This window comes from Podarcis liolepis (genome assembly GCF_965112155.1).
Source record: "Podarcis liolepis genome assembly, chromosome: 17".
Taxonomy (NCBI): domain Eukaryota; kingdom Metazoa; phylum Chordata; class Lepidosauria; order Squamata; family Lacertidae; genus Podarcis; species Podarcis liolepis.
In genome coordinates this window covers 21,134,317-21,161,502 of record NC_139571.1, presented here as the reverse complement: position 1 = coordinate 21,161,502, position 27,186 = coordinate 21,134,317, and the positions used below count along the sequence as shown (strand labels likewise).

The 27,186-nt window shown below is 44.9% G+C and overlaps 1 protein-coding gene across 1 annotated transcript in view; it reads right to left on the bottom strand.

The window, feature by feature from the left end:
* Positions 1-8,582: 8,582 nt before the first annotated feature.
* Positions 8,583-27,186, bottom strand: part of MUSK (muscle associated receptor tyrosine kinase) — a 64,584-nt gene continuing 45,980 nt past the window's right edge. The window contains exons 12-18 of the mRNA XM_083483476.1: positions 25,205-25,228; positions 23,919-24,007; positions 23,408-23,567; positions 20,883-21,072; positions 16,307-16,498; positions 12,933-13,081; positions 8,583-9,946 (exon numbers count right to left, since the gene is read on the bottom strand). Of these exons, the coding sequence (XP_083339602.1) occupies positions 9,264-9,946; positions 12,933-13,081; positions 16,307-16,498; positions 20,883-21,072; positions 23,408-23,567; positions 23,919-24,007; positions 25,205-25,228 (1,487 nt within the window). The 3' untranslated portion in view covers positions 8,583-9,263. The remainder of the gene's footprint in view (positions 9,947-12,932; positions 13,082-16,306; positions 16,499-20,882; positions 21,073-23,407; positions 23,568-23,918; positions 24,008-25,204; positions 25,229-27,186) is intronic.

Here is a 27,186-nt window from a genome sequence, read left to right as displayed (position 1 = left end):
TTTAAGCTGTGTTTAATAATAATCTAATATCAACTTTTATTTATAATATTCTGGTAAAGGTAAAGGGACCCCTGCAGCGGCGTAGCGTGGGTTGTCAGCACCCGGGGCAAGGCAAGTAATTTGCGCCCCCTAACCCGGGGCAAGGCAAGTAATTTGCGCCCCCTAACCCCTAACCTGCCGCCGTTGCCAACTTCTTCTTGCTGCTGCCTGGTCTGGTCTGGTGTGGTTCTCTCCCGCGCTCAGCGCTGCGCTGGGCGGCTGCTGCACTGTCCCTCCCCCAGATAGTCCCTCACTCTCTCTCCGCACCACACGCCTGGCACCCACCCCCTCCACAGTGGGCGGCGACCCGGCGGCTCGGATCGGATTTGCACAGCCAGCACTGCAGTGAGAGAGAGAGAGTGAGCCAGGTAGGGGCAGAGAGCTGCGAGTGCGAGTGCGCCCCCCCAGATGTTGCGCCCGGTGCGGCCGGCCCCCCCTGCACCCCCCACGCTACGCCACTGGACCCCTGACCATCAAGTCCAGTCGCGGACGACTCTGGGGTTGCGGCGCTCATCTCGCTTTACTGGCCGAGGGAGCCGGCGTACAGCTTCCGGGTCATGTGGCCAGCATGACTAAGCTGCTTCTAGCGAACCAGAGCCACACACGGAAACGCCGTTTACCCTCCCACCGGAGCGTTACCTATTTATCTACTTGCACTTTGACATGCTTTCAAACTGCTAGGTGGGCAGGAGCAATGGGAGCTCACCCCGTCATGGAGATTTGAACCACCGACCTTCTGATCGGCAAGTCCTAAGCTCTGTGGTTTAACCCACAGCGCCACCCGCATCCCAATATTCTGGTAGCTAGGCCCAATTTCTGACTTTTGAACACAGATATCTCATAATAGTTCCCAACATTAAATGCACAAACTTACTGCTGTGAGCGGCAACACTTTTCCACGGATTCTGACAAAAGGTCCCTCTCCGTCCCTCCTGGAGATGCAAGGGATTGAACCTGCAACATTCTGCCTGTAAAGCTGGTCCTCTAGCACTGAGCTATGCTTAACAGTTATGGTTAATTCTGTGATTGCCTGTTTGGCCTTCGGCCACCTCTGGAAGCCTGCCTCTTGCGTGCAATAATACAGCTTGTGTGTGGTCTGAAAGGCCACACAAGGATTGTTGGATATCGACTTTGGAAGGAGATCTTTTGAACTCTGGTCCCCTTTAAAACTGGAGAACTTCATTTAGAACGTTCGGGAAACACGAGAGAATGAAATAAACAGATAGCTAAGCCATGGAGGATTTTTTTAAAAAGCCACACAGGCCAAAACTATAAATGATTATATATTTTTTCTTGAAAATCATTGTGTCTCGGGATGAGGTTGCCCCACCCTGAGGTGCAGTGTATCTGATGGGGAATATCTCCTGCCAGGAAGCAGCTCGTCAATTAATATTTCTGTTAACCACAACGGTGACTGATCTCATTGGAAAAAATAGAGAGAAGTTCAGAGTGTTGCAAAGATGATGAAAATCAATGTAAAGCTGTCTTTTTAAAAACAAAGTTTATTAAAGCAAATAACATTTTTTTTGTGGGATGGGGCAGTTGTATTCAACACAGAACATTCCATCAGTGCGATAATTTCTCCTTATGCAATGGAACTTTCTCCCCCTGTCCCTCCATGTTCCCTACTAGATCTGTTTTGGGTGCCCTCTCTGGAGAGAGGGAGAGAAAGGTACAGAATTAATTGTTTTTTCTCCTTTTGCCAATAAGCGCTGTGGAATTCCTAGGTACTTGAACATCATGTTTTGCTCTCTTGGGAATTCTTATGGAAAGCGTTTGTGCGCGCATGTGTTTTGAGGCCCTCTTATGCCTTGCATCTGCCAGGAGAAGTATGCAACTCTCAGGGAGTGACATTCTACAGAGGAGAGCTTCAGGGTGTTTGCTGTGTCCAGCTTGCTGAAAAACGAGTGTCTAGGATCAGTCAAATGGTTGGGATCCCAACACATTTTTGTAATGAATAGATCTCCTGTCGCAAACCCGGGAAGCTGCCAAGGAAGGTCAGCCACAGGCCACATTTATGTAACTTTAGCAATAGCATGAAACAATTCATAAATCTGTGTTAACAGTCTATGAGTGCACGGGAAAAGCTTCTGCCGCTCCTTGCCTTTGGAGCCATAAATCTTAATCTTGCAGAACCGCCAATGTTATAAGAACCACAACTTGGGAGTCCCAGGTGGGATTTTAAAAACAAAAAAACTTTCAGCGTTACACTATTTCTGCTCCCCTTGAAGCCAATAATACAATGGCGAACCTTTCAGGTGAAGCTGAGTGTTTCTCGAAAATGCACATACATAATCACCTCGTGTCACAGAACTATTTCCAGCATGGGACACGAAGCAGATGTTGCAGGTAGGGTAGCCAAAGTATAAGAGGTCAACTTTTTGGGGGAAACGAAGGGAAATTCTGCAGCAATGGTGCTGGACTGTTCTGAAATCTGCCTTGTTCATTGTGCTGAGATGCTCACTAAATAGCAGAGGGGTGTGTGTGTCTTAAAATTAGCTTGCCATTGGTCCCATTCAGATGATAATATCTCAGCTGATTAAGCCAATGATCGCTGAAGAATTGATGCTTTTGAATTATGGTGCTGGAGGAGACTCTTGAGAGTCCCATGGAGTGCAAGAAGATCAAACCGATCCATTCTGAAGGAAATCAGCCCTGAGTGCTCACTGGAAGGACAGCTCCTGAAGCTGAGGCTCCAATACTTTGGCCACCTCATGAGAAGAGAAGACGCCCTGGAAAAGACCCTGATATTGGGAAAGATGGAGGGCACAAGGAGAAGGGGACGACAGAGGACAAGATGGTTGGACAGTGTTCTCGAAGCTACCAGCATGAGTTTGACCAAACTGTAGGAGGCAGTGGAAGACAGGAGTGCCTGGCGTGCTCTGGTCCATGGGGTCATGAAGAGTTGGACACGACTAAATGACTAAACAACAACAAATCTCAAGCTTTTCCCACCTCCTTGCAGCCCCTTCACCTCTTCTTTTAGGAAGCCATAACTAAACCAGGAAGTCTGGGTGGGAGTTGGGAAGTTGACTGGTTGTTTTGCCATTGTTTCGCCGAGTGTGGAGACGTTGGAAGGAATTGGTGAAGACAGACAAGATGTAATTTATGGACCACTTCAAAGGAGTTTTAGAAGCAAGAAAATCCTCTCTTGGGCTCAAGGGAGAGAAATGCATTGCATTGGATTTGATATGCATAAATAGCACTGCTTGCTAATAGTTACCATGAAGAGTCATCTTCAAAACCGTGTGTGTGGAGTCTACTCCATCACTAGGGCTTCGAGTGTGAAACTGCTGCGTCACTCTGCATGATTCAGAAAAATAGCCAATTCCTTCAGTTGCTCATAGTTCAAATCCTGCTCGCAGATTCATAGTAGTATAATATTTCTTTAAGTAGTCCAAAAAAGGTTTCCATTCTTCCACAAAACAATCGTAACTAGGTTTTCTTAGGACTCAGCTACATTAGTCAAAAAACAGTGTTTTGAATGTGTTATAAAAGTGCAACACCAGAAGGTTCAGTAAAGCAAAAAAAATTCTTAGCAATTTTCCATAGCACTTTTTTTCTTTTGTTATAACGATTTAATTTCTGACTTATTTATAGTGAGGGTTTTCCCCCTGTGTGTAGATGCACCCTTATTTTAGCTGTTAGCTTTGCTGATTCCACATAGTCAATGGTGATACCTATCTATTTTTCTTTGGTGGGAATTTCTTCTTCCTTTGATGTTTGTGAATGCAAAATCCTAGTTGCATACATATACAGCTTAATAATTGTTTTGGAACTTATATCACTGTAATGCCTAAGAGAAAAGCTTCAGGTTTTTTTGTTTTTTTTAAAGGTATAATCACTTTAAACATCTTTTCTTATTGTAGCTAGGCATTTTTCTGGAATAAATGCCTAATCATTAGAAACAAAGCAATGAGATACAGAACCAGTATATTTTTGAACTAACTTAATGGGTTAGTTCTTAATGGGTTAGTAACTTAATGGGGCCTTAATGGGTGGGACACTCTCTGGAACATGAGAGTGAACGAAAGCGAAGGGGCCTTCTCATTCCTGGGCCTAATTTGACAGTGTGCTAGGATTGGCTATACTCTGAATGGCAATCTAACCACCTTCTCATCCAAAGAGCCATCTGTGGCTGAATCATGGAGCAAAACCCTTGCTCCCAGAGGAGGTCAAGAAGCCAGTGGCACATATTATTGGCTGCAATGTTTATACTGTAGGAGAGAGAATCTTGGCCTTCATCACCAAGTCTGAATACAAATATATACAACAGGAGAATGTTGTGAGTGGAAATACTGATTACTGTGGTGTTTGGATTCTTGGCAGCAGATGTGGCTAGCTGAGGATCAAATCCTTGCTTAGCCAGGAAGTTCATTGAATAGTCTGGAACAACTATCTCCCTGTCTAATAAAGATAATCATTTTATTATTTGTACCCTTCCTATCTGACTGGGTTGCCCCAGCCACTCTGGGTGGCTTCCAGAATATAAAACATAACAAAACAAAACATTAAACATTAAAAACTTCCCTATACAGGGTTGCCTTCAGATGTCTTCTAAAGGTTGTATGGTTACTTATCTTCTTGACATCTGATGGGAAGGCGTTCCACAGGGAGGGTGCTACTACCAATAAGGCCCTCTGCCTGGTTCCCTGTAACTTCACTTCTCATAGTAAGGGAACCAGCAGAAGACTCTTGGAGGAGGACCTCAGTGTCCAGGCTGGACAATGGGGGTGGAGATGCTCCTTCAGGTATACTGGGCCGAGGCCATTTTAGGGCTTTAAAGATCAGCACCAACACTTTGAATTGTGCTTGGAAACATGCTGGGAGCCAATGCAGGTCTTTTAGGACCGGTGTTATATGGTCTCGGCGGCCATTCCCAGTCACCAGTCTAGCTGCCGCATTCTGGATTAGTTGTAGTTTCCGGTAGCCCCATGTAGAGTGCATTGCAGTAGTCCAAGCGGGAGATAACCAGAACATGCACCACTCTGTCTAGACAGTCTGTGGGCAGGTAGGGTCTCAGCTTGGAGCTGGTAGACAGCTGCCCTGGACACAGAATTGACCTCCATGGACATCTATGATTTCAAAATGACTCCCAAGCTGCACACCTGATCCTTTAGGGGCACAGTTACTCCATTCAGGACCAGGGAATCCCCCGCACCTGCCCATCCCTTGTGACCCAGAAACAATACTTCTGTCTTGTTGGGATTCAACCTCAATCCGTTAGCCACCATCCACCCTCCAATTGCCTCCAGACACTCACACCTAACCTTACGTAAGCAAAAGTCATTAGCACACTTCCAGGCAAAAACATTTGAGGAGGGGAAGATAACAGCCACAGAGGGGGTGAAGCCTGGGAAGAGTCACAAGGGCCAGGCAGAGAGGCCTGGGGGGCCGCACTCAGTTCCTGAGCCTGAGATTCCCCACTACAGAACAAAACAAACTCCTCTGTCCTGATTCAGAATCTTGTTCTGAGCTCATTATCGTTTAAACCGTCTAGTATGTAGTATACCATAATATTTTATCCAACGCTTTTTAAACACTGCCATCCAATAAGTAAACCCTTGGGCTTGTTCGACATAGGCTGGTGTGGAAAAAGGAACATTGTTTTGACGCATCTGCTTCATAGTGCAGTGAGCTCGCCAAGAAAAATATTTGTGCTGCTTCGTGCTGAGTCAACATATGGTTCAGAATAAACAACGCGCTCGTTTTGCTTGGCGCAATGGTTTGTGTCATGGAAGGTCGCTGGCAAAACATGATGGCCACTGAGATGCTGCAGCTTGTCCTCCTCCGGGATCCAAGAGAGTGTTTATAGCACTGTGTTTATGAGATAACATTGAGATAAAGGCTTTGTTGCTGGTGTATAGACCCAGCTGGATTTTTTAAAGATATATGTAGAGCACCGTGTTTGGCTAAAGCAGCCAGTTTGGAAGGATGCCAAACAGGGCTGTGGAACTTGTGGCCTCCAAAGTTAGCTTAACATTCTCTCCATCCTTGACCATTGGACATGCTCACAGAGGCTGATGGGAGTTGGGAGTTCTACAACTTCCAGAAGACGGCAGGTTTTCCATTCCAGATGCAGCAGATGTTCAACCTTATGTGTTGCCCTCATCCCTACTGGGACCCAGAAGTGGCCTTGACAAGCAAGGTAGGTGAACTGCTGCCTTTGGACCCTGCTTCTGAGCTTCCAGACAGCACCTAGAGAGGTCTGCTTTTGGACACAGGGTGCGAGATTGGAAAGGCCAGCTTTTCCCAACCTGGGAAACACAACTCCCATCAGCTCCAGCCAGCATGAGCAACTGTCAGGGAAGGTGGAAGTTAAAAGCAGCAACTGGAAGGCACCAGGGTGGGAAAGGCTGAGATCAGGGATGGAAGTGCCTGGAAATCTCGATAATATTCACATGTTGTTGTTTCTAATTCACGCATTGCTCCATTCTGTTCTCCCAGTGGCGAACCGGAAGCCTGAAATCAGGACCTGAGCACCACAGCACTGTCCTCATTTGGGCTTCCCAGCAACTAATATTCAGAGAAGTGGAGGTGGAAATATAGCCATCAAGCTATAGACTTATCTATAAGCTATAGACTTATGATAGACTTATCATCCATATCTCTCCCGAATCTTACAACCTTCAGCTTCAGTAAATGCCTCCAAGTTCTAGAATTATGAGAGAGGAAGAAAAAAAATTCTCTTTGCTTCACAACATGCAGAAGGGCTGAGAGATTCCATATCATAACAGATGTCAAAAACTGGAAGAGTGGGTGGGAGGAACCAGCTGGGGAACCCCGAAGAGAAGAAGGCTCAGAGTCTGGGAACTGGTGGGGGGGGACGATGATGAGTGGCCAGAGGGAGAAGACTGGGAAGAGAAGGTGTCAGAAGATGAAAAGATAACAGGCCTTGTGAGCTTGGGGGAGTTGGTGGCAGAGAGCAGTCCAGAATCAGAATCAGAGGCAGAAGCTGAAGCAAGAGGGTGGGAGGAGGAAAGCCAAGAGGCAGAAATGAGTCAGGCTGGTGAAGAGTCACAGGGGTCTCCCCTTCCTGCTATAACAAGCTTCCCTCCCGCCTTGTCTCCCAGAACCTGAAGAGAGCTGAAAAGGGCAGAGCAGAGGCAGACTGCATGCAGATGCAGTCTCCACTTGCTTGGGGAAAGCCCTGGAGACGAGGGGACATAGATGGCAGTGGGGAGGCAGGAACTTTCAGTCTTGGCAGCTGATTCATGGAGCCAGATCTACTGGGGATGAGCTGCTGTGCTCATTAGGCCTGAGCCTCAGCTAAGTGTGGTTAGGCATTGGCAGGGGTGTTGTTATGCAAATGAAGGGGGAGGAAGTGCCATCACCTTCCCCAAAGCAAAGGTTAGTCCGGTAAAGGACTCTGGGGGGCGCTGCCCTGTCCGAAGCCTATGGAGGTGTGGGCCTAAGGCACGCCCCCGAGCGGTGACACCCGGGGGATCCTAGTTGGCGTACTTCAGCAGGACTCCCCCGGCTGGTGGTTAACCCTTCCCGGTCTTCATGCAATTGGGCTGAAGCCGGGTAGTCGATAGGAACCAATGCCTAAGGACAGCTGATTATGTAAACTAGATTGGTGGAGGAACAGAGAGAAATGACTAACAGAGATGGGAGCGTGAAATTTCCAGTCCTGGGCAGGGCCCTAAACTTCAGCTCAGGAAGTTTACACATTTATCTGACTATGTGCAAAGGCATTCTTGTCTGGGTGACTGCGTGTTTGCTCAAGGCCTTGCAACCAGGGCAGCTGTGGTCCCTGACCATTTGTCAGTATGCGCCTTGGGACTTTGTGGTGGTTGCAAACGGCAGCTAAGAGGACCCCAAGGCACTCCATAGTTCTGCAGGCTTTTCTCTCTAGGGGTCAAGTGCACTTGGCGTATCTCTCAACAGACTGTCACATGTCTGGATGTTAAGAACTTCCCGTTCCCCTGCTGTTCCTTTCTGGGAGACATGCTGTATCATCTTGTTAATGATCGGCAGGGTACCAAAGACTTCCAAGTCCCCTTCGCTGTAACCCAACTCCGACTGCCTTATTCCCTGGCATCCCCGTCTTGTGAACTGAATCCAACTCCCCCAACGAAAACTGATAAATTTAGAAGGCAATGATCTCACCACCAAGGAGAGTGAATGACGCTCTTTTCATTCACATAACCCTGCTGGCTTCATGCGGTGTATAGCTCTGCTCATTCACCACCAAGTTGTTTGTTTACACAAGACATCGCTCCCCCTCCCCACATCTAAAGTTCCCGAAAATTCTGTGTCTCCTGTGATGGATGCACAGAAATATACGTGCATGTTCATTTGATTTGCAGCCAGTCAGTACATACAGTGTATTCCGTTTTCAGACAAAATAAATGAACGAGGTTTTAAAGGGGGTTAGAACTGCAGGACATCGATCAGTGCTTTTCTGTTCTTAACCCACACATCTAAAATGGTCTCTCATGGAACAGGGTGTATACAAGGAATTGATTTCTCCATTCTTAAATTCAGTTCTCCATATTTCTGCAGCAAATTTGCAATTAAAAACAACAACAACCCTCACATCAGTGTGAATTTCTTCTAATAAACACATTTTGGAAGCAATTTTCCAATAAAATACATACAAGATGAAATCCTGTACTCTTGCCTGCCTGATCAGATTGAGCAATGTTGTGACTCAGGATAAATCAAGACATGAGATATAGACACATGTTCAAAATCACCTGTGAAGAACTTCCTGCTCTGGAAGGAGTTGGGTTTTTAGAATTGTTCAGGATGTTCCTGCTATAATATCCAACATGCCCCCCCCAAAAAAAAACCCTCTTCATTTCCTCTTTCAGTTGATTGTATTTGAAATTCTGCTGCTGCTTTTAGCTTATTCTCTGATCTTGTTTTAGTAGTAGTGGATTTTATTTTTGAACGTCGTGGTTTTTGGCATAACAGAAAGTCGCGATAAAAAAAAGTTTTAAAAGAAAACGGAAAACAAAAATGACATTTCAAGAACAGTGTCCTTGCTGGTTATTTTCAAAATACACTCGTGACGCTTCCTGAAGTTGCAGCCTTCACTCAAGTCAACAACCACACTTGCTTCAGTTTCCTATTGGGAATGTTGCCTAAGCAGCAACTACAAAGACTGTGTTGGCACAATTGATCCTGCTGATATATTGAGGTCCAGACTCCTTCTTTCACCCAAGCTTAGTCATTCAAGAGAGGAGGCCATGAAAAGCTGCCCTTGGTCGCACAGCTCATGCATGATCAGCTGCCACTGCCCTCTCATACATGCGCTCCAGAATGCGATAAATGCTCGCAAAGCTCGGCCTGTCAGAAGGGAGTTTGCTCCAACACAGGCGCATGAGGTTATACAGCTCCAGAGGGCAGTTATCTGGGCAAGAGAGGACATTTCCATCTCTCACGTAATAGATGACTTCCTCGTGAGCCATCCCATAATAGGGCTGCAGGCCGAAGGCAAAGATCTCCCACAGGACCACGCCGTAGGCCCAGACGTCAGACTCCGTCGTATAGCGATTGTAGAAGATGGACTCGGGGGGCATCCATCGTATGGGAATGGCGTCGTTCTCGTTGGCTTTGTAATAGTCTGCCGAGTACATATTCCTGGAGAGACCAAAGTCTGCAATTTTGACCACCATGTTTTCTCCCACCAAACAGTTCCTGGTGGCCAAGTCGCGGTGCACAAACTTGCGTTCTGAGAGGTAGGCCATGCCAGCTGCCACCTGTTTGGCAATGCAGAGCTGGTCGGTGCACGAGAGACCGGGCACGCTGGGGCTCGAGGGCCTGATCCGCATGTCAAGGTTATTGTTGCTTAGGCTACAGAGGTTGCGTGGCGATCGGTTGCGCAGGTATTCGTTGAGGTCCCCAAAGGCCATGTATTCAAAAAGTAGGCACATGGGCTTTCCAACAGCACACACCCCTGAAATCAAGGATAGACATGCAATAAATATTTGCTTGCTTGCAGGCCAACAAGTTTGTCGGCAATAGCAATGTGCTATTTAATGTGCCATGATGTGCAGGCATTTAAATAATAACAATCTTATAGGTTCTTCCCCCCCCCCCTACAGAGGATGTCCAGCAGTTAGCTATTTAAGAAAGGAAGTCCATAAAATGCTTCCTCAACTGGTTAATTGGAATTGCAACTTGGAATTGCAACTACCAACACTCAAACTCTGGGTTTTAGGAGCTTTATTGCTTCTGTTGTTAACAAGATCAACGATAACTCGTGTTATGATACTGAGTTGCTGGAAGGGCAAGTTGCGTCCTACAAAGCCACTGCATGGCTCAATAAATGTGTTAGTGTTGTGCAAATAACCATGGCACCAATGTATGTACTAATTGTGTTAGGACCATTGCTGGGAAGAGAATCACCAGTCCCTTCCTGCCTGGGCCCTCTCAAATGTGAAGCTTTGCTCACAACACTCTTCCCTGGTTGTTGTTTTTCCTCTGAAGGCTGTGCATGAATGCTCTTCGGCACTGACAATTCCCAAAATTACAAATACATAAAAGGAAGATAAGGAATGCTAAAGCTGTAACAAAACTATGCCTGCTCCTTCCTATTACATGGAGGTCGAGCCCTAGAGGTCCTGAATTTGCTAACATGTGCAAAGAAATGAGCGAGAAAGCAAAACAGAATTGTAGAAAGGCCTGGCGCTTGAAGCACAGAAACACAACATGTAAAATACAATGTCTCACCATAACACCCCCCCCCCCAAAAAAAAAACCAAAAGGAAGCAATTGATTCATTTCATCTGGAAGATTAATGTTTAGGAGCCAAAGGGTCTGTGCACCTTGGTGAGAGCAGTACATAAAGTAGGGGTATATACTGCTCTTTTGGTTTCTCTTGCCAAACAGCCTAACCACTGTTCTGTTTTAAAAGCGGCTTGCCTCTTTCGTACAATAGGTGCTCCTGCTAACAGATCTCTGGCTACATTTATGGTTTTCTCCCACATGTCCAAATATCTTGTTTTAATGCCAGCTAATAGCTGTTCAGGATTTTTACAGATTTCAGCTGCTGGAGCATTAACAACTGGAATGAGCTAAATGATTACATTGTGCAATTGTGTAGCTTTTGAAATATGAATTGCTGAAGTATACAGCCTTACACAGCTCGTATTAAACCTAAAAATTGGAGTATGAAAAGTGAACAAAGAGTGCAAGTACATTTAAGCCTCTGATGTCCTGGTGGACATTTATGTCCCATTTAGTCACTGAGGCTGAATTTTCACTCCTTCTCGCCATTGGGGGCATGGGGGACGGGACGGACACAGACATTTCACATTTCCAAAACAGCTGGTCTAGGCTAAAAGAGAAGTGTGCACGTAAAAGGGTTCTCGGGTCAAGTGATGTTCAACAGTCCCACACCCCCGCAACATGAAACTGATGGATTCCTTTGGCCTTTCCTAATTTATCCAGCATGGTGATAATAAACAAAGGGATCTCTCCAACTGAGTGTCCACTTCCTGTTTCCCCTTTCTCCTGCTGAAATGTACACAGTCGCTTTGGCCTGAGGAACTAACTTCAAACCCCTCTGTAACACCTCCCCCCCCCAAAAAACAAAAACTTCTGGCTTGACAATATTTCTAGCAAAATAAACCTTGTTTGGATTGATTACTAGAACCAGTCATATTCATTTGGAGAGATTTGCAGCTGACCAGCCCAATGACCTATGATGCTGACGGGGAGAAAGGAGGCATAGCATGATAACATCAAATCATGCATTGTGTTACTCTAGGCATTATCAGAAAGAAGGAAGGAGAGGCAGCTCTGCTTTTGCAAAGGATTCTGGGAGAACACTCAGTTCACACACGGACAGATAGATCAAGGACTTCCGCTTAACATGGCGACAGGTTAGGCAGTTGGCTCTGGAGCTCTGCAGATAGCACAATTTTAATTGAGTTTCAATGAGTTTTAGCCTCTTTTAAACCAATAACTCAGTTGGTTAGAGTGTGGTGCTAATAATGCCAAGGTTGCAGGTTTGATTCCCTTATGGGACAACTGCATATTCCTGCTTTGCAGGTTAGTTGGACTACATGGTCCTCAGGGTCCCTTCCAACTCAATGATTCTATGAATTAATTTATCAGTTTCACACACGGAGCCAGATGCGTCAGAGGCCTGGGTTGCACTACGCTGTTTTGTTCTTGGCTATGGCATGCAGTTGATGAGATAAAAGATAAAAAGGTAAAGGACCCCGGATGGTTAGGTCCAGTCAAAGGCGACTAGGGGTGCAGCACTCATCTCACTTTTCAGGCCAAGGGAGCCAGTGTTTGTCCTCAGACAGCTTTCCGGGTCATGTGGCCAGCAGGACTAAACTGCTTCTGGTGCAACGGGACACCGTGATGGAAACCAGAGCGCATGGAAACGCCGTTTACCTTCCTGCCACAGTGGTACCTAGTTATCTACTCGCACTGGTGTGCTTTCGAACTGCTAGGTTGGCAGGAGCTGGGACAGAGCAATGGGAGCTCATCCTGTCACCGGGATTCAAACTTCCAACCTTCTGATTGGCAAGCCCAAGAGGCTCAGTGGTCTAGAACACAGCACCACCCATGTCCTGCAGTTGATGAAGAGAGTCCTTAGCCATGAGTTCCAATTCAGGTGACAAACTAAGTCAAAACTTAGCTTAGTTAGAAAGGAACACAGAAGAGCAAAATGACAGTATTGGTAAGCCGCAGTTTGGCTCCCTGTGTCACGTGAACCAAGTCAGAAGCAGCACAAGAGACCAGACTCCATGTTCTGCTGCTTTTGGTATGGCAACTGCTTCCTCAATATGTCACCCAAGATGGCTGCCTAGTCTGCCTGCATCTTTGAGCCAGTGCTATGGGACAAGCAGGGGTTCCATAACAATAATAAATGCATATTGATGGTTTTAAGAAGAAGAAGAAGAAGAAGATGTCAGGTTTGGTACCTAAAAGTTTCACAATGTTTGGATTATCAAATTCAGCCATGAGGGCCGCCTCTCTCTGGAAGTCTGCCTGCATGTCCGCCGAGGCTTCTTCTTTGAGCATCTTCACAGCCACCATCGTGAACGGCTCGTAAGGAAGCAGTCCAGGAGCCCTAAGAGAGGAGGAGAACAAAAAGGAACGAGGCAGAGAGAAAAGTCATGTGCAGCTGCAGAAAATGAGAGCATCCCTTTTGCTATGCATTTTCAGAGAGCAAAACGTGCACCCACATGAAAAATACATATTACATATAAAATATGTATTATATTATATTATATTATATTATATTATATTATATTATATTATATTATATTATATTATATTATATTATATTATATTATATTATATTATATTATATTATATTATATTATATTATATTATATTATATTATATATAAAAATACATATTTTTCATGCAAAAGATGCGTACAAAATGCATCAATTACTGGTGATTACACAGAAAAGTATTTAGAAGTGTGTGTTATAAATAAAAGTGCAGGTTTTATGGAAGACATGCTCACAAAATGTGTACAAATGCTTGCCATAATGGCATACAATGGGAGAGAAAGGGAGAGAAAGAATTCAGGATTGTGTGACAGTGAAACCAGAATGGGATGGAATGAGCTGCTCAGCTGATATCTAGGATCTTGCCCGTCCCGTCGTGGTGTGACATTCTTTGTCCCCGACAGCAGAGAGCAGCATCTCCCATATATAACCTAAGGAATAACTTGCTGGCTGGTGACACCATTCACTTTTCTCTCTCACTGCCTCATAAACACCAATTGTTCATCTAGCTCTGAGGACTTTGTGTGTCAGCTGCTGGCTATTGTACATAACTCTCTCTGCCTCTGCCTCCCTTTGATGTCCACAGGTGGCAACCGCAGAGGTACAGGTATGAATAGAAGGAGGCACCCATCTCCTTTCTGAACCAGGTTCATCGCTTGCAGCGCTGTTTTCATTCTACTGCAGTTCAGCTTCTGACGATAACTACATTATTTCGCTTGCTGCGGTGCTGCGGCAGATAATGTACAGGCAACCCCCCATTTACACACATTCAATACATGTGTGACTGCGCACATGCCCATTGTGCCAAACCTGGAAGTGAAAAGGTCAGGAAAATGTCACAAAAGGGGGCGGAATGGGGCAGGGCAGAGGAGGGGCAGAACGGGGTGTTTGCAGACTTTTCCAATGGTGTTTCAAATATGTCCGTTTGCCCCTTTTGGGGTGGGTGGTTTTGTGGGAGGGCCCCGGGCCTCCATTGTGAAATGGCATATCGCCGGCCGGATCATCCTCCTGCTGCCAAATCAGCCCATGGCGGCAGGATTTGGAGATCGTCCCCTGGGTGCGAGACCAGCTGCCCAATAGCAGCGCTTGGCACTGCAACCAGGGCCAGGATAAATTCCCGGCCTGCCAAACCTTCAGCCTCCTTTGTGCCATGCCGGTTCTGTGGCAGCAACAAGGATGCTCACTTGTTAACCTACCAGTGGCAGCAGGTTCCTGTACCCTTGCAGTCCCCATCACAAGACAGTTGGGCCACAAGTGAAGGGGTTCATACCATGGAACTGGTGCCAGAACGGGCACTGTGCCTGCTCCTCTGCTGCTTGCCTAACCACCATCCGAGGTGTGGGATGTAATCCACTGGGAGCAGTCAAATACAACATTCCTTGTTTTCCTAGAATGGACATGCAAGGGGATGTTGGTCCAGCCAGTCGAAAATTCCTATTCCTCCTGGGCTGGAGCATCCTTCCCTTGCATGAGACTAGAGGTGGGCGTGACCTTACCTGTCCAGGTAACAAAAGGACGAGTCATGCAGCACTCTCTCCCTTCTCGCTTTTTCTCTCTCTTCTTTGTTGGACCAGCTTTTTAGCTACGAGTGCTCTGCTAGCTAGCAGAAGCACTGGGACTATTCCCCATATGGGGTAGATCCACATGTACATATTTGTAACTAAGTCTGCCTTCAGGAATCCAACTGTGAACTGATGTGAGTAAACTTCTTTTATTGACTTTAAATAAGATTGTTGTGTCTTTATTCTTTTAAGAGGGGTTAAAGGGAACTTACCAGGAATGCACAATTCAATCTTAAAGGTAAAGGGACCCCTGACCGTTAGGTCTAGTCGCAGATGACTCTGGGGTTGCGGCGCTCATCTTGCTTTACTGGCCGAGGGAGCTGGCGTACAGCTTCTGGGTCATGTGGCCAGCATGACTAAGCCGCTTCTGGTGAACCAGAGCTGTGCACGGAAACGCCGTTTACCTTCCCACCGGAGTGGTACCTATTTATCTACTTTGATGTGCTTTCGAACTGCTAGGTTGGCAGGAGCAGGGACCGAGCAACGGGAGCTCACCACATTGCGGGGATACGAACCGCTGACCTTCTGATTGGCAAGCCCTAGGCTCTGTGGTTTAGACCACAGCGCCACCCACGTCCCTCCTAATTCAATCTTAGACAGACTGAATTGTTTAATAGTGAGAGGCTTACACAAGCCTGCAACCAGCTATCTGCTGTATATGTAAGAAAGGGGAATGTGCCACATAAAGAAACTTGCTAGCACAAGTTAGGAAGGATATTAATAAACAATATATCCTCTCCTGCCACCCTGAATATTCCCACATGAGGCTCAGGAGCCCTGCTTAGAAATCCCTTTCCATGTCCTAGCATGATCTGAGTGTATCTGGCCTCAAGATGGGGCTCAGAAGGAGATGGGAAGGGAAACTGACAGCCTCAGAGTGGCACCTGTACTCCCTCTTGCCTTAATAAACCCCCCTTTATTCAGCTGAGATTATTTATGTCTGAGCTGGCCCATGGCCACGCCTATGGGAATGCCATCTCCGTGCTGTCCCTATGTATGGCATTATATAGAAGGAGACGCCTGCCTGGGGAGATGTAGCAGCCATCCCCAAGCCAACTTGCCCAGCTGTTGCTGAAACGTCAGGGTGTTTTACTACCCAGTAGCTATAGGAAGTCCCAGTCTCCAAAGCGAACTTCCAGTTCTCGCGTCGCCCGCTCCGGACATGTGGCAGTGTGACAGCTGCAGTGTGGATACAGTAAATGTCACATCATTGTCAAATGCCTGAGAATGGCCTCTTGCCCATCTGAAAACAAATCTTCCAGGAGAGCAACACAGCTGCAAGGCTGGCCCATGTGGTTTGGCAACCACAAGCATCACCGTTTTCTGCACATGCCTCAGCTCCAGTTAAGTGCCTTTTTGACCTCTGCCTTTGGGGGCAATGGCTATTCTTTGCTTAGCTAATTCTTCGAAACATAGAGAAACGAAGACAGAAAACGTGTCTAACATTGGGGTTCATGTAAACAGAAACACCAGAGATGACAGCTGGTCATTTACCTTGCTTGGAAAACCCGGCCGAAAGCGCCTTCTCCAATATCTCTCACATATTCGATATTGTTCCGTGGATACTCCAGACTGAATAACTTTGGGTTCAAGAGTAGAGGCATGCGCTGGTACATGGGATTGGGGTGCAATCTGTCCAATAAGAGCTCAGAAGGAAGTGTTGTCAGGGCTGGGGGTGCTGACTCCCTGAAACAATGGATGGAAGATTTGTTGCAAGATTAGAGCAAGCATAACGTTGATGATGATGTTGCTGTGGATATTAAGCAGTTTACCAGTAAAAAAAAAAATAATCAATTACACAAGTATTAAAAATAAACTTCAGTAATTGAATGCATCCACAAGTAAAAAGAAACACAAGAAACAATCCTATTAAAACATCAAAACGTAAGCATCCATAATTAAAATATGCAATAAAACAATGCCTTTGAAACAGCAACAATTAAAATAGGAGACCCTTATTGAGAGATCAAATAGCACCAGCAGGCAACTTTTCGAAACCATCAACTGTAGTAGTCAGTCTGCAGAGAGGTGTATGTGGAAATAATTAGTGCATGAAAAATATATAAAGGATGGGATATCTGTATGAAGCTATTTTTATTCCAGGAGTTGACAGGGGTACAATTTATGTAGGAAGAAGTGCCATCCCTTCCCTTTGGTCCCCAAGAACATCTGTATTCCTAGTTCTTCACACTGAGTGACAATTAAACTGGCCTATATACATAAGTCAAATGTGCCAAAAATACTTTCCCTTTACTTCAGCAAAGGGCAGCTATGTGGCCTCGAGTTGGGAAGACTGCTATAGTTATTATGAGTTATAAAAAGGTAACTACAACAACTGCTCCTAAAATACACTGCTCTATTGTAATCTAACCTTGCCCATATCCAATGCCCTTCTACATCCCTGAAATATTCTTATCCCTCTGCCTAATGGTAGGGCTGGCGCGATCCCTTGACTATTCTGCTTAGCTAGCTTCTCGAGCAAATTTTTAAACCCTATTTTTACCACATTTAAGAGAATCGTTCATGAACAAACATAGAAAATGGTTACCGGAGAAGTTCTTGTACGAAGGCAAGATGCCTTCAGTGTGTCTGTTAGACAGGTGGTAACCAAAATGGGGAGAGAAGGGTTTCAAGGTCAAGGGTCAAAATGTGCATTACGTCAGCCAATGACACGAGTCTGTTTTTAATACAGTGGTGCCTCGCAAGACGAAAAGAATCCGTTCTGTGATTCACTTCGTCTAGCGGTTTTTCCGTCTTGCGAAGCAAGCCCATTGAAGGATTAGCGGATTAGCGCTATTAGCGCTATTAGCGGCTTATCTGCTGATCAGATCAGCTGATAAGCGGCTTAGCGGCTTAGAAAAAGGGGGGAGGGGAAAAACCCGCAGGAACTCGCAAAACATTGTCATCTTGCGAAGCAAGCCCATAGGAAATTCGTTTTGCGAAGCACCTCCAAAACGGAAAACTCTTTCGTCTAGCGAGTTTTCCGTCTTGCGAGGCATTCGTCTTGCGGGGCACCACTGTATGAGCAATTGTTGTGACCCAGCCTCAACTAGGCATAGATAGGCCTGACTATTTCTAGTCCACAATCGTTTTGCACATGCTGATTCATAAATCCTTTCCATCCCATTTCTGCTTCAATCTGATTTTTTTTAACAAAAAAGAAGTGCATAATGTTCACATTACCCTCTAAATGCACTTTCCCACAATAGACACAGCTCATGCATTTATCCTAAAATATGAATTATACAAAAGTTTTAACCCAAATACCGTATTTTCCCATGTATAACACGCCCCCATGTATAAGACGACCCCTATTTTTTGGGACCGCCACAAAGATGGGGGGGGGGAATTGCCCAGAGTTCTTGAGCTTTTTTTGGGGGGGGGAGATCGCCAAGTGTTATAGAGATTCTTTTGGGGGGGTCACCACCACCAATCGGTCTACAGCCTGCCCACCAATGCAAATCACACTCATTGCCCTGGGCACCAATCGTCTGAACGCTCGGTGGAAAAAGCCCAACTGCCCACCCCACGCATCCACAGCCAATTGCAAGCACGCCTCGACACTGCCGAGGCGGCAATGTCCAATTGCCGCAACCACAGCCAATCATCATCAGCCCTTGGCGCAGCAACCAATCACAAAGCCAATTGCCACTGCCTATCTCCTGCTGGCTGCTGCAACCAATCGCCCGTCATGAGAACAATGACTTGCAATGACACCTTGAGTTCATATTCACAATGGAAACAGCGAGTGCTCTACTTGGCACAGAAACACTTGCACTATTCAGGAGTGGGGAACCTCAGGGTTCAGGGCCACATGTGGCTCCCCAGGCCTCTCTCTTTTTAAAAAAATAATCTTTTTATTAGCAATTTCAACATGACAAAATATCGAAACATATCCTATTCATTATTTCCCCCCTTTCCCCCCACCTCCCCAACAACCCCCCTGAGTCTTCCCTCAGCTCCTCTGATTTCTCCACACATATTATTCTTTGCATATTGTAAAATTGTATAAATCTTTATATTATCCTTTTACTATGTTAACAATCAATAAATTTGTGTATGTTTATTCAAAACCAGCCAAGGAGTCCAGTTCATTTTGTTGTCTTTTTAAGTAATTTGTAAAAAGTTCCCATTCTTCTTTGAAGTCATAGTTGTCCTTGTCTCGCAATTTGTATGTCAGTTTAGCCAGTTCTGCATAGTTCATCAATTTCTCTTGCCACTGTTCTTTTGTCGGGATTTCTTCATTCTTCCATTCTTGTGCTATCAAGACTCTTGCCGCTGTTGTAGCGTACATACATAAGTTCTTTATTTTCCTTGGCAGTTCTTGTCCTACAATCCCTAACAAAAATGCTTCTGTTTTTTTTTACAAATGTCATTTTAAATATTTTCTTCAATTCATTATATATCATTTCCCAAATTTTTTTAACTTCTCTACATTCCCACCATATGTGATAAAAGTCCCTTCTTTTTCTTTACATTTCCAACATGTATTTGACATGGCTCCCAGGCCTCTTTATCTGGCCCTCGGGACCCTCTTTAGACCCCACTGCCTCCTTGATCCTGTCCACACACCCTCCAGATCTTTTGTCTGGGCTTGAACACTTCTTGCTCCCTCGAATGCTCCTCACTTCCTGCATGGACAGATGTTGCTCTGACTTTTACATAGTTGGACTGCAATCTCTTCTGCAAAGGCAAGAGTTGCACCCATCACCCAGCCTACCACTAGGATGCCAGAAGGCTGCTCCCTAGGCAAGGCAGCTTTTGGGTTGAAATGAGTGCCTCACCTCTGCTCTACTACACGAACTATTAGTCCAACTGGGACTTCTTCATTCCCCCCCTCCCAGTTATATTTTATTAAATTTTCAAAAAATTCACATGGACGCTCCAATAAATAATAATTTTTTCGTTTGTTTTGTCGACTTCCTGCCTCGTTTTCCAAACTGTTTTTTATTTCTCCCCCTTGCTGCACCCTATCTTCTCTCTCTCTTATGCCATAATAACAATACAATAATCTCTCATTTCTTCTGTTGCTCATAGATCAAATCCTGCATGTGAATTCGTCGTACTATAGTATTTCTTTAAATAATTTGAAAAGGGCTTCCATTCTCCCACAAAACAATCCTCATTAGGTTCTCTCATTTTAGCTGAAAATTCCACTTAATCCATCACTCTGTTTATCCATTCTTCTTTGGTGGGAACTTCTCCATTTTTCTACATGCAGAATCCTAAGTGCTGTCATTACATTAGACCAAGTGGAACTTCTGATTAAATATGATTAGGACTGTCCTTCTGCTGAACAAACCACACACAACGTTGGTGAGCCAAAGTCTTCTTTGCCGCCCTGGCTCCTAATTATTTTCCCCGGCGATGGAAGAAAAGTACCCCTCCTTTGTATTAAAATAAATCAGCGCTGCAGTTTCAACTGTAAGCACCATTTCAAAGCTGAAATTAATGGAATGAAGCACTCTCAAATGAAATCAAATATCCTTTATTAGGCATAGCAAACCACACATTATCAAACAGACACTGTATACAAATTATGCAAAATACAAGCTCAACATAACAAGGTTTGTCCCAGATCTTTAACTCCAAAGAAAATCAATTTGCATAAATAATACAGTACAACCACTAAATCTCTTTATAATGGCCCAGTCTTTCTACATGGACAGCACTCAAAAATTCAGCCACTATTAAAGTAATTTGATCATTACTGTCCGAAAGCAGGTTCTGAACCGTTGGTAGCGTAGAAGTCAGCCTATTGAGTTGTAAGGCCTCTAATAATTGGCTTCTGGAATAAATGCCAAAATCACAAGAAAATAAAATATGCTCCAAAGTATCAGGTTCCTGTTTACTACATTTGCAGAGACACTCTGATTCTGGGAGAGCTAAATATCCCCCTCTCACTATCATCGAGGGAAACATATTAAATCTGGCTAACATAAACAGCCTGCACAATTCATGATTTGTGAAGCTCTCTCTTTCTCTCTCTCTCTCCCCCCCCCCCCCGGAGTTTTACTTAAAGGCGTTTCTCTCTGAAGGAGGCTGCAACCAGGGAAGCCCCAGATCTCACCTTGTTTTGATTTTCAGCTGCTTGCGCCTCCGGCAACAAATAAGAGCCAGGATCACAAGGATGATCAGCATCGCAAAACTGGAGATGATGGAGATAATGACAGTCATAGAGTATGTCGGGGAAGAAGAGGGGGCAAAGGGGAAACGTGGAGGAGCCGCACTCAACTTCGTCATTTCCTGGGTCAAAGATGCTGAAAGGGAAACAGGGAATTTGTGAGTGCTTGCTTGCCATTTATTTATTTGATAAATGTTAACTTAGCACAGTGGGACATAGGTAGCGCTGTGGGTTAAACAACAGAGCCTAGGACTTGCCGATCAGAAGGTTGGCAGTTCGAATCCCCATGATGGGGTGAGCTCCTGTTGCTCAGTCCCAGCTCCTGCCAACCTAGCAGTTCGAAAGCACGTCAAAGTGCAAGTAGATAAATAGGCGGGAAGGTAAACGGTGTTTCCGTGTGCTGCTCTGGTTCGCCAGAAGCAGCTTAGTCATGCTGGCCACATGAACCAGAAACTGTACACCGGCACCCTCAGCCAGTAAAGCGAGATGAGCGCCACAACCCCAGAGTTGGCCACGACTGGACCTAATGGTCAGGGGTCCCTTTACCTTTAAGTTAGCACAGACATAGCTTTTATACATGTATTCTATCAATGAGGAGACCCCTATTCCCATGAAAGAGTGACAATTCCCAGGGTGGTTTAATGGTTAATCCCTCTTCTCAGGGAACCCTGCATACAGACCCTCCAAGTGTCCCTATTTCCCAGGGACAGTCCCGGATTTACAGAAGCCGTCCCAGTTTCTGATTCGATCCTGGAATGTCCCGCTTTTCCTTAGGACGTCCCTATTTTCACTGGAGAAATGTTGGAGGGTATAGAGCCAAGGAGATAAGTAACTTTACCACCTTTAGAAGATATCTGAAGTCAGCCCTGTATAGGGAAGGTTTTTTTAATGTATTATGGCCACCTCATGAGAAGAGAAGACTCCCTGGAAAAGACCCTGATGTTGGGGAAGATGGAGGGCACAAGGAGAAGGGAACGACAGAGGACGAGATGGTTGGACAGTGTTCTCAAAGCTACCAGCATGAGTTTGACCAAACTGTGGGAGGCAGTGGAAGACAGGAGTGCCTGGCATGCTCTGGTCCATGGGGTCATGAAGAGTTGGACACGACTAAACGACAAAATGTTTTTATATATGTTGGAAGCCACCCAGAGTGGCTGGGGCAACCCAGCTGGATGGGCGGGGTATAAATAATAAAATTATTCTTATTATGGAATAGGACATCCCTATTTCCATCAGAGAAATGTTGGAGGGTGTGTTTATAGTGCAGATGGGTCCTATTTCTTGTGTATATAATTTTTATTAAATTTGCTGTTTTAAAATTTAAAATATTCATTTAAACATCCTTAAAATATCAATGACTTCCTTTCTTCTCTTTCCAGGTTCATTTTGCATACCCTAAATACCTACATATTTTACAAAAGCTAAACCATTCAGTATTTCATTATTGCATCCATCAAAACTTATTTACACTGTTGAATTTATCTTAATGCTGCCAAAGTTTTCAGATGTACACAATACCCCCCCATATATATTCAATAAACGTTTTCCAATCCTCTGTAATGATGGGGCCTATTTCTCATTCAACAGTGTGATTATATATATATATATGGAATCGTGAATTAGCAAGAAGGCTAGAAATGTAATAGATAAGAGACTATAATCTGCTAAACCCTATAATCTTTCTAAATCTTGAGCAGTTTCTCCTTTACGGTATCTTTTCTTGCAAACTAAAATGTTGCAGTGTGTAAATGTTAATGTTCAGGGTCCCAGAAACTACACACCATTCCATTCTTAAAAAAACAAAACTAAAACCCATCAGTTTTCCTGCTGCAGCTGTCATAGAATCATAAAATTGTAAAGTTGGAAGGGACCACAAGGTTCATTGAGTCAGTCAACATTCCATGGTCACTGAGCACATTGAATGCTCACTGGACCGTTTTGGGGCTTCTCCCCCACTTAGGTATTTGCCCTCTTATAGATTTTCTGTACTTCTGCAAACTCTGGAGTTCCCCTAAGCCTGCTGAGGCCTCCAGTGTGTGCATGCAGGTGGTGGAATTTTGGCGACATGAGTAACGGTGCTGACAGCCTCAACATCAGAAATAGATGGGGAGATAGATTTGTGGTTCTGCATTCCAATATCTGGCAGACTGGCTCAAAGCTATCAATAGCGCTACACAGCTCAGATCTACGGCACCCCTGCCACATCTCTCAGCACAATTTATTGATTCAAAACAAGCCAGCTAAAACTGGACGCACCACATATTGTAGAAAAAATACGCAGCGCTAAACATTCTGAAGCAACGCATCTGCAGCTTCCGGGGCTAGTGGTTTAAAGATTTCTCAACATTAAGCGGTTCAGAAATGCATTTCAATAAATAAAGAAATGAAATGAAAATGACTGGACCAATGCGTAATAAGATCAACACCCAAGCGGCACCTTTTGCTATAAACTGTACATTATGGTTTCTCACCATCTCCACAATGAGGCACGTTGCAGTATTCCCATTTCACAGATGAGTCCCTCGTGTAACACCAGGGCCGTGCATTTTCACCCCCTGGATTGCGGCAATAGTTTTCTGCATTGGACAGCTCCGGGAAAGCCAGAGGGGTTTTCCGGTGTGAATGGGGTACCTGGTGACAAGGAATAATGAAAACGAATGCTTTTTCAGAGTGAGTTAAATTCTGTTGGCATCTTGAAAAACAATAATCAAATGTCTGACGGACTGGTTGACGATGGGACCTGCTTCCATGGAAGTGATTTGTACCACTGGCTCCCAGGTATACCTCACGTCAGTGCTATTTTTCTAGAAAAAGAGGTGCCAGAACTCACCATGAACGCCTTCCTTGTTCTCTTATAATGGCAATGGCGCCCACTTGACAGATCCCAGAACTGATGAGTTCTGGTGAGTTCCAACTGGACAAATCCCTGCCTCGTCTGCTTTAAACCATCACCGCCCTCCAGCTTCAAATAAACCTTCTTACCTGTTCATTCCACTTCTGACAGGGAATCCCAGAGGTTGTGACGTTGACAGGACCCTCATAGGTTAACCCATTGCCTTTGTAACAAGTTGCTGAAGAGAAACAGAGGAAAACGGAATCGTAAAGCAAGGTGCCACATCCCACTGGGCTGAACAGAAGGCCATGCCCCTATCTCAATGCCCTCCTGATGGACAACAACTGGGCTGAACATCTTAGAATGTCCTTTTACCAGTCACTGGAAATCACAGGTAAAGGTGTGTCACGTTTCCCTTGGGAGGAGCGTCACTTGGCGATGGCTGATCGGGTTCCAGCAGGGGTAATGGATGGTGAATTTCAAGATCAACCAAGGGGCTACTGGAGTGTCCTGTCTTTGACTTATCTAGATTGGGCTGGCATTCTTTATGTAGCTGGCCTTTTTGCTCTAAGGTTTTCCACTCCAAGGGAGTGTTACGGCTGGGTGCACCGCGCGTATCCATCCTTAACGGCCCTGCCGAATGAACCACGGGCCTAGGGCAAGGGCCCTCTGACAAAGAGGACATTGATTGCCCGGGGTCAGTCCAGAAATACGACAAATTTGGCAGTAGTTGTTTCCGTTCTGTGTCTTTAAAAACTCGCCTCAACTCAATATTATAGTCCTGTAAGAGGGCCCTATATTTCAGGAACTTTTTAGGAGTAGCCGAGTCGGGAAATGTCAGCATGAGTCTGGTAAAGGTGAGTGCTTTAGTATTCAGCTCCTGCTCGCAGGGTTCCCACAGGCACAACAAGGTTGGCCACTGTGAGAAGATGGTCTACATGGACCTTTGGCCTGATCCAGCAAAGCTCTGCTTATGTTCTGTTCCCCTGCCCGCCTGCCAAATGCCACAAATACCCATTTCAGCAGCCTCCTTATCACCCTTTAAGTCTTCGACCGCATCCAAAAATATAGCACAGAAACATGGTTGCTGGCATGGAATCAAATTTAATGCCCTACAGTCATATGAGATCTGTGGGTATAGGGCAGTACACAAATTTAATAAATATGAATATAACAAAACACCAGGCTATATAATAATTCTCATTATATTAGTGCAACACTGGGTGCTTCCACACAGCAGCTTATAAAGTGCTTGGCACTGTCGAGGCATGCACGGTTTTTTGCACCACGTCGTCATCAAAATGCCATTCCCCTGTTATTGTCCTGTTTCATCCCGATTTACCGTTACCGTAGGAAATCTGATAAATTAAAAGAACAACAATAACAACCACAAAACATTTCCGGTAAAGTGCAGATTCCGAAGAGAGCCACTCACTTGTTATATCCTCCTTTTTAAGCTCTGAGGAAGGAAAAAGACACAAAGATGTCATCAATTTGTATCAGAAAGATTTTGAAATGTCGCTGTCTGGCGGTGTTAGCACTGTGCCCCCCCCCCCGCATGCTCTGATTACGGGGTTGCCAGTTTCAGCAGTTTTCAGCCACTTGCTACAGCTGTGCCTTTAGCTAATGCTGAAGACATTTGCAAAGTCTGATGTACATTTCCATGTCATGAAAATTTTCTGATTTCCATGTGTCAAGCTGTTGCTAAAGGTCACGAAGCCCCTAGATTAAAGGTGGCTCAAACACATTCACATGCTACATGCTGAAATTTAGGTTATTTCACAGGAGGGTGGAGCAGGGCTAGTTTTGACAGGTTCCTGGCCCAGAAGAGTTAGCAAGCAATGCTGTTAAAGGCATTGAGATTCTGACACTCCTGCGCTTCCTGCCTGCTCTGGAGCAAAAGCAGTCTTGCTTCCCAAAGCAAACCGGGAAGGAACTCCAGGCAAGTTCTCCAGGATGGTAGCTAAGATAGCAACTCTAGAGGGGTTGCGGCATTCAGCTTCAGTTTAAAGTTTATACCCCATGAACACCTAATAAATTAGCTAAAAGGTATAAGGAGGTTCCTAAATAACTGCTGGAATAATAATAATAATAATAATAATAATAATAATAATACCTTTATTGTCAGTGTACAACCTGTGTACAATGAAATTAACCAAGCCTTCCTCCCCCCCCAAAAAACACCCAATCTCATTGCCCTCTGTGTGCTTGTTGCACAACACACCAACCCTGAAAGTCAGTCGCACTATATTATTTTCCGTTCAGCAGCCTAACAGCCCACGGAAAGAAACTGTTTTTTAGCCTGTTGGGATGACTGACTATACTTCTATATCTCCTGCCTGAGGGTAGAAGATTAAAGAGGTGCTGGCCGGGGTGTGAATCTTCCCTGAGAATTTTTCTCGCTCTCCCAAGGCAACGATCCCTTGTGATGTCATCTAGCGGACTCAAGGGACACCCCATGATATCATGTGCTGTGTTCACCACCCTCTGTGGAGACTTTCTGTCCGTGGCTGTCAGGCCAGCATACCACACTGTGATACAATATGAGAGGACACTTTCTGTTGTGGACCGGTAGAAGGAGGTCATCAATGGTTGTTTAACATTGATCTTTCGCAAGACCCTGAGGAAATGGAGTCTCTGTTGGGCCTTCCTAACCACCTGAGTTATATTGTTTCTCCAAGTGAGGTCCTCACTAAGGTAAACTCCCAGAAATTTAAAGGAGGAGACTCTCTCCACACAACTCGCCTGATATACAACGGGGCTAGTTCCCCTCTCTTCCTCCAAAAGTCCAACACCATCTCCATTGTCATCCATATAGATGGGTCCTATTTTCATATGTGGTGGACTTGTAAGAAAACAAGGGCATTGCAGGAGATTATATATGATGAGGTAAACAACAACAACAACCCTGAAGCTTTTCTTTTAGGTATTATAGGGACAGAAGTCCCCCAAAAGATGATTAAGTTGTTTGCGTATGTTACAAGTGCAGGTAGGAATCTCTACGCACAAAATTGGAAAGAAGCAGAAATACCCACTAAATAAGACTGGACAAGCAAGTCAAAGAATTATGCAGAACTGGCAAAGTTAGCCGCTAAAATAAGAGAACCTAATGGCGAAGGTTTTGTGGAAGAATGGAAATCCTTTTTGGATTATTTAAAGAAATATTATTATATGATGAGCAAGTGAACAGGATTTGAATTATGAGCAACAAAAGGGATTGAAGATGATTGGAATTTTGTTAAGGTTTAATAGATAGAAGACATCTATTAAAACACGATGAGAAAGGGGGTGAGGAGTAAAAAAAGTTTTTATTATGTATTGAAATGTTTGTGTGAGATTTCGGAAAACTTTAAAAAAAAACTTCAGGGGGGGGGAATATAAAGTTTACACCACATAAATTTGTTGAGACAACAGGCT